The sequence below is a fragment of the Abramis brama genome (assembly GCF_963993115.1).
Source record: "Abramis brama genome assembly, chromosome: 19".
NCBI lineage: Eukaryota > Metazoa > Chordata > Actinopteri > Cypriniformes > Leuciscidae > Abramis > Abramis brama.
Genome location: NC_139981.1, coordinates 12805571 through 12817771, shown reverse-complemented (window position 1 = coordinate 12817771; position 12201 = coordinate 12805571). Strand labels below are relative to the sequence as shown.

At 37.2% G+C, this 12201-nt stretch overlaps 1 protein-coding gene across 7 annotated transcripts in view; it reads right to left on the bottom strand.

Moving 5' to 3' along the window:
* The window catches only part of khdrbs2 (KH domain containing, RNA binding, signal transduction associated 2), a 69547-nt gene that overhangs the window by 15022 nt on the left and 42324 nt on the right, over positions 1 to 12201 (bottom strand). For all 7 annotated transcript variants that reach the window (XM_084093185.1, XM_084093186.1, XM_084093183.1 and 4 more), the window contains exons 6-8: positions 10537 to 10735; positions 1371 to 1453; positions 1199 to 1257 (exon numbers count right to left, since the gene is read on the bottom strand). In XM_084093185.1, coding sequence (XP_083949311.1) covers positions 1199 to 1257; positions 1371 to 1453; positions 10537 to 10735 — 341 coding nt within the window. The remainder of the gene's footprint in view (positions 1 to 1198; positions 1258 to 1370; positions 1454 to 10536; positions 10736 to 12201) is intronic.

The following is a 12201-nucleotide window of genomic DNA, read 5'->3' as shown; positions in this document are numbered from 1 at the left end:
TTGCAACGACAAGAGGGTGAGTAAATGATGACAATTTTCGTTTTTGGGGTGAACTAACTCTTTAAATATTTGAAGTCACATTTTGAAATACAGTCACACTGTGAGAAATAAAATCACATAGCAAGAAGTCACAATTACTAGAAATAGTCACAAATAAAGTCACCGTTTGAGATATAAAGTCACAATTGCAAGTCACAATTGCAATATAAAGTCACACTGCTTGAAATAATCACAGTTGTGATATGAGACATCATATTGCAAATGATGAAGTTATATTATGAGATATAATAACACACTGTAATATATAAGGTTGCAAACAATGTCACAATTGGGAGAAACGAAGGTGCAACTGTGAGACTTAATGACACAGTGCAATATGAAGTTACAAATGCAAGACGAATTCGCTATTGTGAGATATAAAGTCACAAGTTACCTTCTTTTTTTTTTTTTTTACTCTGGAAGCAGAAATCCATATGATCCTAAATGCCGAACAAGCAAAACCTTTTGTAACACAATAAAATCTTGGTTTCAAGTCAAAAGGTGGCAAAATATCAAATCATTCCTTTTCACAGAGACACTCCATTGCACAATTTGACACAATGCAAAATGGATGAGTAGGTATGTATACAATGGGAAACTGGCATCAGAGGAACACAACAGTCTATGCCAAGAACAGAGGGAATCCTGCATCAAATATAATCCAGAGAGGGCATATATTCAAAGGCAAAGTATGGGCTGAAAGGCCATTCTGACTCTCTTGGTGGGCCTCAGCAACGCCTCCAGCTCTCTACTGGCTCTGGTCCATGATTTCAAGTGCATCTTAAAACCCAGCCCTGAAGCAGACTAGTAAGGTAAGATGGCAGCTGCTGTGCTCTGGGCCTCTGTGATTTAACAACTGGCGAATGCCGCTAGGTGTTTTTCCTTACCTTTAGCTCTGAAACATTTAACAGCAATATGGAAAATGAATGAGGCAAAGAGGTTTCTCACTGGTGTAGGCAATGTGCCATGACTGAGTTTCAGCCCGCCTGCTACGCGAAATACTGCTATGCAAAGAGGATGTTTCTCTTTGTGGTGCACCATTCAAAATGGTTGACCTAAAATGCTAATAGTTTCCCCAGTGAGCAAAAAAATAAAACTAAAAGTTCGCAATGAACGTCATGATGCTTTAGCAGAACTGTAGATCAGATAAATTCCTTACCATAATTATTATAGGTTTCATCATTATTGCCATGTCCATATTCATAATATTCTGAGACACTGTAGGAGAAAAAATATTTCTTATGAGACATGTTGATAGATTCTTAGAGTGAAAATACGCATTAATTAGCTCATGTTGTGACAAAATGTCTTTGAAGAAATGAAATGTGCACCTTTTCGACTGGTTGCTGTAGTTGTCATCATAGCCCTCATAACTCTCGTCATCATATTCCCCGTCATAACCATCATCATATCCCTGAAATAAAAGAAACACAAAAGAATAATCACAGAGGGAGACGTAAGAGGTCTGAATCCATCTCATAGCAGTACTCTAATTGTTTAGGGTTGGAAAATCAATGTTTAATTACACTGCAATAGGATTTCTCTAATAAATATACTCAGAGAGTGGTGGACTGGCACAGCTGAATCATGTCCAACAGAAAATATTGATCAGCAAGCGACAATTGTCTCGTTTGCCATGTCTAAAGACAAGTGGATAATGCCTAGATTGATTCAATATTATAGACAAAAGAAACAATAAACAGATTAAAACTTCATAATAACATGTCCAAGAGATCCTACATGAGTCATGACTGGTGTCATCCATACACTTATTCTTACTCTTGAGCCATCACTGATATTGAGAGGAATTATTATCATTACCATTCATATACTGAATGTGCAGATATTTTATGGTCTGACTGTGCTTTAATTCTGGCTTTATATTTTGGTCTGATGGAAATCCAGAATGAAGTATTCCAGAGAGTTGTGAAGTAATATAAATGATCAAACGATAATTCTGTTCCTTGTTTCTGATTTGTTAACACGGCGTTTCATTCATGCTAAATAATAGACAATATTACAGCAATGACGCTATGACACTATATTGGATTGATTAAAGTAACTATCAATTAGGTAAACTCCAAATTATTCATAAATGCAAACTCATAACATACAGTTTCGTGTTTCCATTTTCTTGTTCGACAGACTAACTGAAAATGCTTCTTTTTTTATTAGGCCTAATCTGTCAGAAAAAAACCTGCAAGCTATTTTGACCCAGCCTATTCCCTTTGCATTCAAATTCTGCACAACAGTCTGCTTTTATGAGTATGAAGAAGGATTAGACTAAATGAAAATCATGGATTATGCCAGGGATTAAGTTGTTCAGGAGATCTAACGCACAAGTTTCCTTCTGATAGTTTTTCCTCCTGCTAATAGGGTCAGGGTTCTGTCCTCTTCCACTATTGACCGGTTTGTTAACATTGCCTCTTGATAGAGTGCTATGCATATCTTAAGCAGCAGAGTATACAGTAGAAGAGGCAGCATGTTGTGCTATTTAATAGCATATTTCAGAACACGTCAATCACACTAATACCAACAGCTCTCTGAGGAAATACATTTTAGCAGAAGAGTGAGAGGTAGAGGCTGACCTACCCGTTTAATAGGGTCATTTCATCAAGAGCGGAAGGAGTAGCTTCCATTTTAACACTCATGAAAATGAAGATGTGTCCTTTTTGTCTGCTATGACATTTAATGACCAAACAGAATAGTTCACCCAAAAATGAAAATTCAATCATAATTTACTCATCCTCTTGTCATGTTATGACCTTTGCAATGAACTTTTTGATCCAGAAATAAAATCAGAAAAAAAAGATATATGAGGGTGAGTGAACTATTCCTTTAAAACTATTACTAGAAAATATACGCCAAAAATAACTTGACATACTACGATATGAACACATGAAAACGCATGAAAACACCTACATGAAATTTCAGATATTAAAACTATTTTGGATCTTACAGTATGCAGAGGCCTTGCACATCTATGCAAACATTGTGTGACCAGGGTATAATTACAATATATTACTTAGTATAATAACAAAGTGCTGTTTAAAAGGTCATTGTGTCTGACCTTCTGACTTTACCATGCACTTACAAGCCACTGCACATAATTTGAGCAAGCTCTAGTTAATGGTGCTTGATTGTTACATTTCAACACTCATTTAAAAGAGCAATTAACTCTGGTCCTATTGAGCAAGCTAACAGGAAATAAATCAAGTGGTAGAGAGCACTGCAAGAGTAATTAATACAGCAGACAGCCAAAGGTCTTCAATACTCAGCTTCATTATCAATTGACAACCACCAACACCTCTTGACAGTGACTGATCTCTGTGTGGGACGGCAACTGAATATGATTCCTCACTGGAGAGCAACAAAAGGAAATGAATGGTTGAAAACGCTTTTTGGCTGTGGCTCCGTCTGCTTATTGAATGAAGTCTCTTTGTCTACCCATTATTTATCAACCAATTTTTCAGGCATAATATTTTCAGTTTGAAGTATGAGCAAACATGGGCTTAAGGCCAGACAGGATGAAGCAGTCTGAAATATACTGACATTCAACAGGCCATATATATACAGTGTGGAGAACAAGTATTTGATACACTGCCGATTTTGCAGGTTTTCCCACTTACAAAGCATGTAGAAGTCTTATTTTTATCATAGGTACTCTTCAACTGTGAGTGACGGAATCTAAAAAAAAAAGAAAAAAAAAAAAGAAAATCACATTGTATGATTTTTAAGTAATTAATTTGCATTTTATTGCATGACATAAGTATTTGATACATCAGAAAAGCAGAACTTAATATTTGGTACAGAAACCTTTGTTTGCAATTACAGAGATCATACGTTTCCTGTAGTTCTTCACCAGGTTTGCACACACTGCAGCAGGGATTTTGGCCCACTCCTCCATACAGACCTTCTCCAGATCCTTCAGGTTTCGGGGCTGTCGCTGGGCAATACGGACTTTCAGCTCCCTCCAAAGATTTTCTATTGGGTTCAGGTCTGGAGACTGGCTAGGCCACTCCAGGACCTTGAGATGCTTCTTACGGAGCCACTGCTTAGTTGCCCTGGCTGTGTGTTTCGGGTCATTGTCATGCTGGAAGACCCAGCCACGACCCATCTTCAATGCTCTTACTGATGGAAGGAGGTTGTTGGCCAAGATCTCATGATACATGCAGTCGTCCTGTCCCCTTTGCAGAAAAGCATCCCCAAAGAATGATGTTTCCACCTCCATGCTTCACGGTTGGGATGGTGTTCTTGGGGTTGTACTCATCCTCCTTCTTCCTCCAAACACGGCGAGTGGAGTTTAGACCATAAGCAATATTTTTGTCTCATCAGACCACATGACCTTCTCCCATTCCTCCTCTGGATCATCCAGATGGTCATTGGCAAACTTCAGACGGGCCTGGACATGCGCTGGCTTGAGCAGAGGGACCTTGCGTGCGCTGCAGGATTTTAATCCATGACGGCATAGTGTGTTACTAATGGTTTTCTTTGAGACTGTGGTCCCAGCTCTCTTCAGGTCATTGACCAGGTCCTGCCGTGTAGTTCTGGACTGATCCCTCACCTTCCTCATGATCATTGATGCCCCACGAGGTGAGATCTTGCATGGTGCCCCAGACCGAGGGAGATTGACCGTCATCTTGAACTTCTTCCATTTTCTAATAATTGCACCAACAGTTGTTGCCTTCTCACCAAGCTGCTTGCCTGTTGTCCTGTAGCCCATCCCAGCCTTGTGCAGGTCTACAATTTTATCCCTGATGTCCTTACACAGCTCTCTGGTCTTGGCCATTGTCGAGAGGTTGGAGTCTGTTTGATTGAGTGTGTGGACTGGTGTCTTTTATACAGGTAACGAGTTCAAACAGGTGCAGTTAATACAGGTAATGAGTGGAGAACAGGAGGACTTATTAAAGAAAAACTAACAGGAACTGTGAGAGAATTCTTACTGGTTGGTAGGTGATCAAATACTTATGTCATGCAATAAAATGCAAATTAATTACTTAAAAATCATACAATGTGATTTTCTGGATTTTTGTTTTAGATTCCGTCACTCACAGTTGAAGAGTACCTATGATAAAAATTACAGACTTCTACATGCTTTGTAAGTGGGAAAACCTGCAAAATCGGCAGTATATCAAATACTTGTTCTCCCCACTGTGTGTGTGTATATATATATATATATATATATATATATATATATATATATATATTTAATGGTCCGTTCTGATTGTTGCAAACGTTGAAAGGACACATAATTCTTTCAAACATAATCAAAATGGGATTTCATTGCACATCAATTTTATATTAAAGGGAAACTGCACATCAAATGTTTGTCCAATATGATGTCCAACCTGCCTGTCAACGTATGTATTTCCATACCTCTGCACACAATGCTTGCGCAGACATCACACGTCATCAGCGCGTTTCATGGTATGCAGAGTTAGACAGATGTCAGCGCAAACACCAAAACTGAAATAGCCACCTGAACCAAAACAAAGAGCTTATGCTGTGTTCAGGCCATAACTACTGTAATATGCAAGAAATGGAAACCCATGACGTTATACTTGGAGCAGTTTGTGATTCGAATTCATGCGTTTCAATGGCTATACTATCAACAGTGAAATGAATCTGCAGCAGTCAGGTGATACAGGTCAGTGCTCTTTAAGTTGCTTATGTTCATTATTATTGTAATGTTATGTGCTTTGAGACATGAGGTAGTTTAACGCAGTCTCTCGTGACGCTTTTGTTTGCCCCCTGCTGTATGCATTCAACTCGCGTGTTTTGAAGGAGGCGCTGCTTTGGAAAGCGCTCTAAGGAAGGGTGGGATCTTATGCTTTCAAAGCTAACTCGAAAATAGCCTCTCTGAAAATTGCCTACCCTACCTTTAAGTATGTTCAGTCAACCACAGTTTATAAGAATAAGGAGAATGAAAACAGAAATACAAGTTTCCTTCTGATAGTTTTTCTTCATGCTAATAGGGTCAGGGGTCTGTCCTTTTCCACTAATTGACCGGTTTGTTAATATTGCCTCTTGATAGAGTGCTATGCATATCTTAAGCAGCAGAGTATACAGTAGAAGAGGCAGCATGTTTTAATATACAGCGACTCAACTAGAGCTTTGGTATTTGCTCTTATCATTGGTGTCAAATTGTGTTTGTGTTTGGATTCATGGCATTATGGTAAACATTCGCTAGTCAAAACAGCACGATCAACCTTTAGGAAATATTACTATATTAAAAAGAAAAAGTACTAAATTAAATAAACTTGGATCATGAGTATCATTGAAATTTAATAATCCTAATATAAGTAAATTCTTTGTAAAATAACTATTATATGAACATGTGCAATGTTAAATTTAATTGCGATTTGACGACAATCTGATTGAATAGGGTTTTTTTTTTAAACAGCTGCTCTCTGAGTTCCCCCATACATTTCCATGCAAATATGTCAATTACCATGTGTTGATCCATATGTGGAGAAATCATTACATATTCAAGAGCACAAGATTTCAAGAGAACAGATTTCACAGAACACAGTGCTTACTTTAGGCAAACAATATACCAAATAATGTAATCAAGCAAATTATTGTATGTGGCCAGGAGTCAGGTTTTAATTTAATTTATTTATTTTTTTCCCCCACAGAATTAAAATATCTTACTACTTACCACCTGGAAATGCAAATAATTGATATGTCTATTCATATATGATAACAGCTCACTGAATTGTTAAGACACTTTCCACCAACTCAAGAACAACCACATGAATATTTATAGAGCTAAAATAACAATTCAGAGAAGCCTGAAAGCACAGGATTTGCCTGAAAGCACAGTCGTTTGCCAGTACTAAGAAGGTGGCAGCAGAAATGTATGCAGGGAGCTCTGTAATAAACTGTTTATTGCCAAAGATCTCACAGTAGAAATATAGGAGCACAAACCTTTACAATCACCCAAATAAAATAACTAATTCAGTAAGCTGATGACAGACTAGTAGGCTATTACTTCTAACCTTCAGATGCCGCAATTCGTGTAACTGAGCAATCTATTTCGCATTTGCGAATCATGTCGCAATAATTTTTAATAGGAGTTATTTATGCACGACAATCAATACTGAGCTCTGATTCAGTAATCACTGACCAGTAAATATAACATTGCTCATAGAAAGTATAAGGCCTGATATTTGCATGCACTGTACACAACAATTTAACCACCACAGCAAGCCTCATAGCTCATGATATTTTCAGCAAAAGCAGAAGTTCTACTTTTCTGTGCTATTTTTTATGCAGCTCTTAGACCTGAAATAATATGCAGAGCCTCTAGGCATTTCACTTGCTTCTCTTCAGCAGGAAATTATTAAACTTCTTCTCGAGGTGTATGTCGTACATCTGTTTTATTAAACGAGGGAGTTCTGCATGAAGAATTCCATTTCAATAATTAGTTCACCTCAAAAATGTCAAGTCAGCGGCGTAAGCGAGCCCATTGTTAAAAAACAATTACAGCCATGGTGAGAACCTTGTGAGAACTGTGCGAGCGAAGCCTTTTTGCAACATTCTATTCTGCACGTTGAATCGGCTCTTGCCATGTGAAGTGGTGTGTGATTGTGTGTCTAAGAGGTTTACTGTGATATACGAGACACTCAAAGTCTTCTTTCACAGTCATATACACTTTTCATTTATTTATCCACACTGTGCTGGTTGTGACCTTAGAATGCATTCTGTATGGTTTTTAATTGGGTTTTTGAACAGTTCGTACATTAAAACAGTGCATTATGGATGGAAAATTCTATGGTGTTTTCAGGAGCGTATATAGTCCCTATTTTAAAGGGTTAGTTTAAATGAAAAAAAGAAAAAAAATTATATCATCATTTACTCTGACCCTCATGTCATTCCATGTATATCCAAATAATGTCAATGTTTCAATCAAACAAGGTCTTCGTCAGGCAATAAGAACAACATATATCAAGGGATTTTAAATTCACATAGCCTAAACCCTCACACCTGATAAAAGACAAGGGCAATCAGCAAACTAATCAAACTATCCCTTTAAACTCTAGTTTTATCCAACCGAATTGAAAAAGTAATTATTGTTCTCAAACAGTTTTCCCCATCTGCCATTGATCAAGATAAGCAGATGGCTCCACCCCCAATCTAACACCATTGGTTGAGACCCTGTTGCTATGCCGGGCTGGTCAGAATAATCAAACAAACAAAACAATGTTTTATAACGCCACTGATCCTCAGTGTTGATACTCTTCAGCATACTCACCTACAAATGACTTATGGCCACTCTGCATATTAAGATGGGATAGGGAAAAGTATTTTAACATCAAACAACATACAAACAACGGCAAACAGATAAGAAAAAATGGATAATTGCAAATCAACAAGCAGCTTTGAACATTATTTTAAAATGTTAGAGCACAGATATCCCACTAGTTTTCTACTTAGCCACATTCAGAGGTTTGTTTATTTTGTGGTAAGAAAAGGGGCGTCAGCTCATAGAGCGTCGGACTGGTTTGTAGAAGAGTGAAGAGCCCTCTGAGAAAGCACTTGTGATCTTTAAGTAAAGCTGTTGTGCTGAGAGGGAGAGGAGGATGTCTGGCACGGCTCGGCTGATGCATAAGAGCTGATTAACTGGATTTAAATGCTCACCAACAAAAAGAGCAGAACATTGCCACACAGCAGTGGATATTCATGCGTCTTTCATTTTATACATTTTAAACCTGGATGACAGCAAAGTTTGTATAAAAGCAGACAGCAAATCCATAAAAAAAAACCTGCCTGACTCTTTCTATTGCCTGAACATACAGTACATAGTATACACACACACACACACACATAGAATTATATTCTTTTCTCAACCTTATCTGTAATTTTTAGTCTATTAAGCTTGTGAATAAATTTCTAATTCATTAAAGAATATAACTGGCAGTGCGTATTATTTTAAGGGTTTGGATAAATATCCTAGTTTGCACAGATTTAGACATTATTCTATAATGCATAATGCAATATAATTTTATTTATCAAACAAAAAATCCTCTCCAAGTTTACCAAGCTTATTATTTATATATTACAATAATTATTAATATATGTTATATTTATTTAATATTTAAATAAAATACAGCAGAAAGTATTTATAAATGTCAATAATTTAATGGCATTCAAAACTCAACTTAATATTTAAAACAGGTTAGGTCTTTGTGAATTTAGCTTAACGTAGAATCATTTGTATTATTATGATTATGCAATCGACAGTGTTTTCATTATCTAGTTAGTATATTAGCACCAAATCTTCCTATGATTGTTTGATATTACTGTAATATAACTTTTCTGCTGTTGCGTTAATCGCGCAGCCAATATGATTCATAAAGATACTGAATCCTATAAAATGATTCTTATCAATGAAATGTGAATAGTTAATACAAGATGCAATTTCCAGATTCAAATCTCTCTCTATGTGTGTATTATGTATAGAAAATTATAGAAGACATGAAGATATGCATACTATTAAACACATATTTCCACAAATAACTATTGGAATTCTCAAATTTTCTAGGAAAAAATCCCTGAGGTTGAAGATGGGCAAGGTTAGATTTGGAATGGTGTTCCTAGTGAACTACTCATTTCCTGGTCCACTTTCCTCCACCTGCCTACCCAAGACCCAATTACTCAGAAATATTTCCACGTTTTTCATGTCTCCAGTAATACAGAGGCTCTCCAGCAGAACTCAATTCACGTTGGTAATGAGTCTGTACTCTAACATTTCCCCATGCAGACAGACCAATCTACCACAGTGCTGCACATATAGGACTTTTGCATTAGGCAAAAGCTCAGAGGGAATCGAATCCATGAGATATTGCTTTTTTCATTAGGTTGGAGTTTGACGTTCACTTGGCAGAGAATTCTCAAAACTAACCTTGTGCACACCTGGGTGCAAAAAGTCTGCAATGTGGAGGTGTTGTCCTACAAATGGCGAAAAGGAGCCACTATTTTTTAATAATAATGATAACAATAATAATCCTAATTATAATACTGAAAGTGTTAGTCAAACTCATTGCCACCCTCAAATAATAGTCAATGGAGTGAGCAGATGCTTTCCTTTTTGTACCACATGGCTGTTCTTTACAGTATGTGAACATGTGGACTAACATCTTAAGGCATTCAATCTGTCAAAATGGGTTCTGTCTCCACTGATTCATCAACCTTTGGTAAATAGAAAGGCCATTCCTGTGAGTTTTTGCCCATTTACCTCGGTGGATTTGATTTAAGGATTCATAAACCTTTCTTCTGCCAAGCCTTTTATTTTGTGAGCGTGTTTATATGTGTTTGTGTGGGTGTATAAGCAATACTTTCAGTAATAAACATCAACTCAACTCTGGTCATATACAGTAGAACATCAGCAAATGTTCACCAATTTCTTGGTGCAGAAAATGCACCCCATTTAACTAAAACACGTAAACACTACAAAAAAAAAAAAAAAAAGTAAAACACTGAATCTTCACTTACGTAGTCATCATATGATTTGTGTGTGGCCTGCAGTACAGAGGCTCTGTATCCAGGGGTCCCTGTAGTTCCTCTGGTCCGGGGTGCAGAGACTCCTCTGGCTAGTGTTGGTGTGGTGACGGAGGTGCGCGTGCTCACAGCTCCTCTGGGTGCTGCTGCTCCTCGTCCAGGAGGAGTGGGTGGAGCGGCCCCTCCTCGACCTCTAAAAACAAAGTAAATGGAATGATATGATTTTAAGCACAAAATAGCATTTTTCTGTTATGTATATATATATATATATATATATATATATATATATGTATATGTATATGTGTGTGTGTGTGTGTGTGTGTGTGTGCGTATTTAAAATTGAGCTAAAATACAACAAAGATTATTCATGAACCAATATTCCAATAATGTCAATAATTGAATGAAATGAAAAAAATCTCAATTTCATATTCAAAACAGTTTGTCTATGTACAATTAGTTATAATGTAATGTGTAACCATTTTGATTCTTCTGAATATGCAATTTACAGTGTAGCCATTATCTTAGGCACTTCAGTAAAAGTGTTAACTTGACTCCAGTCTATCACCAAATTTACCCATAATTGTTTGACATTACCGTAATATAACCGTAATGCAGAACCACATGCAGTGACAGCACTATGCAAAATTAGTGCAGCACAACTCCAGTGTTTACAGATGAAAAATTTGCATTTTGTGTGAAGTCATTTGCTGCAGTGCAATAATAGTGGGTTGCTGTTAGCTAGTGTTTTCATCACAGACAGCCTATTAAAGCCCTGTGAACCATGAGTTTTCAAAGCTATTGCGATATTCACTGCCTCAGCTCTTTTCTTTTACAGCACTGCTCTGGTTACACGCTATAACAGTGGCAGTGAAGCATGCCATCAAAAACCGACCTGTAGAACACATTGTTTCATTCACTACGATGAGAGACAGCTTTATTTTGATCTGCTGCTGTTTTTAGGATGAATCAAGGGGTAAAGTTGTTTGTTTCTAGAGTAATATTCGACCTGATTACAGATGCAACATGGCAGATGGAGTTGGCAACCCTGGTGAATGGCAGATGTTTCGGTCTGTCCAGATCCACATTCAGTCTATCCAAATCCAAAAACCCTACAGAGACTAATGGCCTCGTCAGTGTTGTTTTTGCCATGCTGATGTGTGGTAATGACTTCTCAGGGCACCACAAGGAGCCCATCAAGTGGAAGAGGCACTTTATAGCTTTATCCGCCAGGAACGGTAAACAGAAATATCATATTTTGAATCTATTATTACTACCTGAGGTAACGCAAGCTGTCGTTGTTGTGGGAGAATCCTAAAGGGGTCTTCAGAGGCTCCAGCAAGCCAGAACAAGTGCAGTGTGGAATTTATGAAATAAACATTAAAAGACGGCGTAAATAATGTATGATGGTATATATAAGTTATGCTTTTGATGAGAACCATTAAAGCTTCACCTGCTAACCTGATTAATAACACTGAGCCTCAGGGCACTTTCATGATCCAACAGAGCGCAGATGTTAGGGAGTCAAAACTGAGATTTCTTTTAATGATATTTTATCATATTATTTTAAATGAAATCAGATTTTTATATCTTTAAGAATCTCCAAAATTTCTTGTTTCGTGATCCTTGGAAGAAATCATTTTTGGAACGACATGAAGGTGA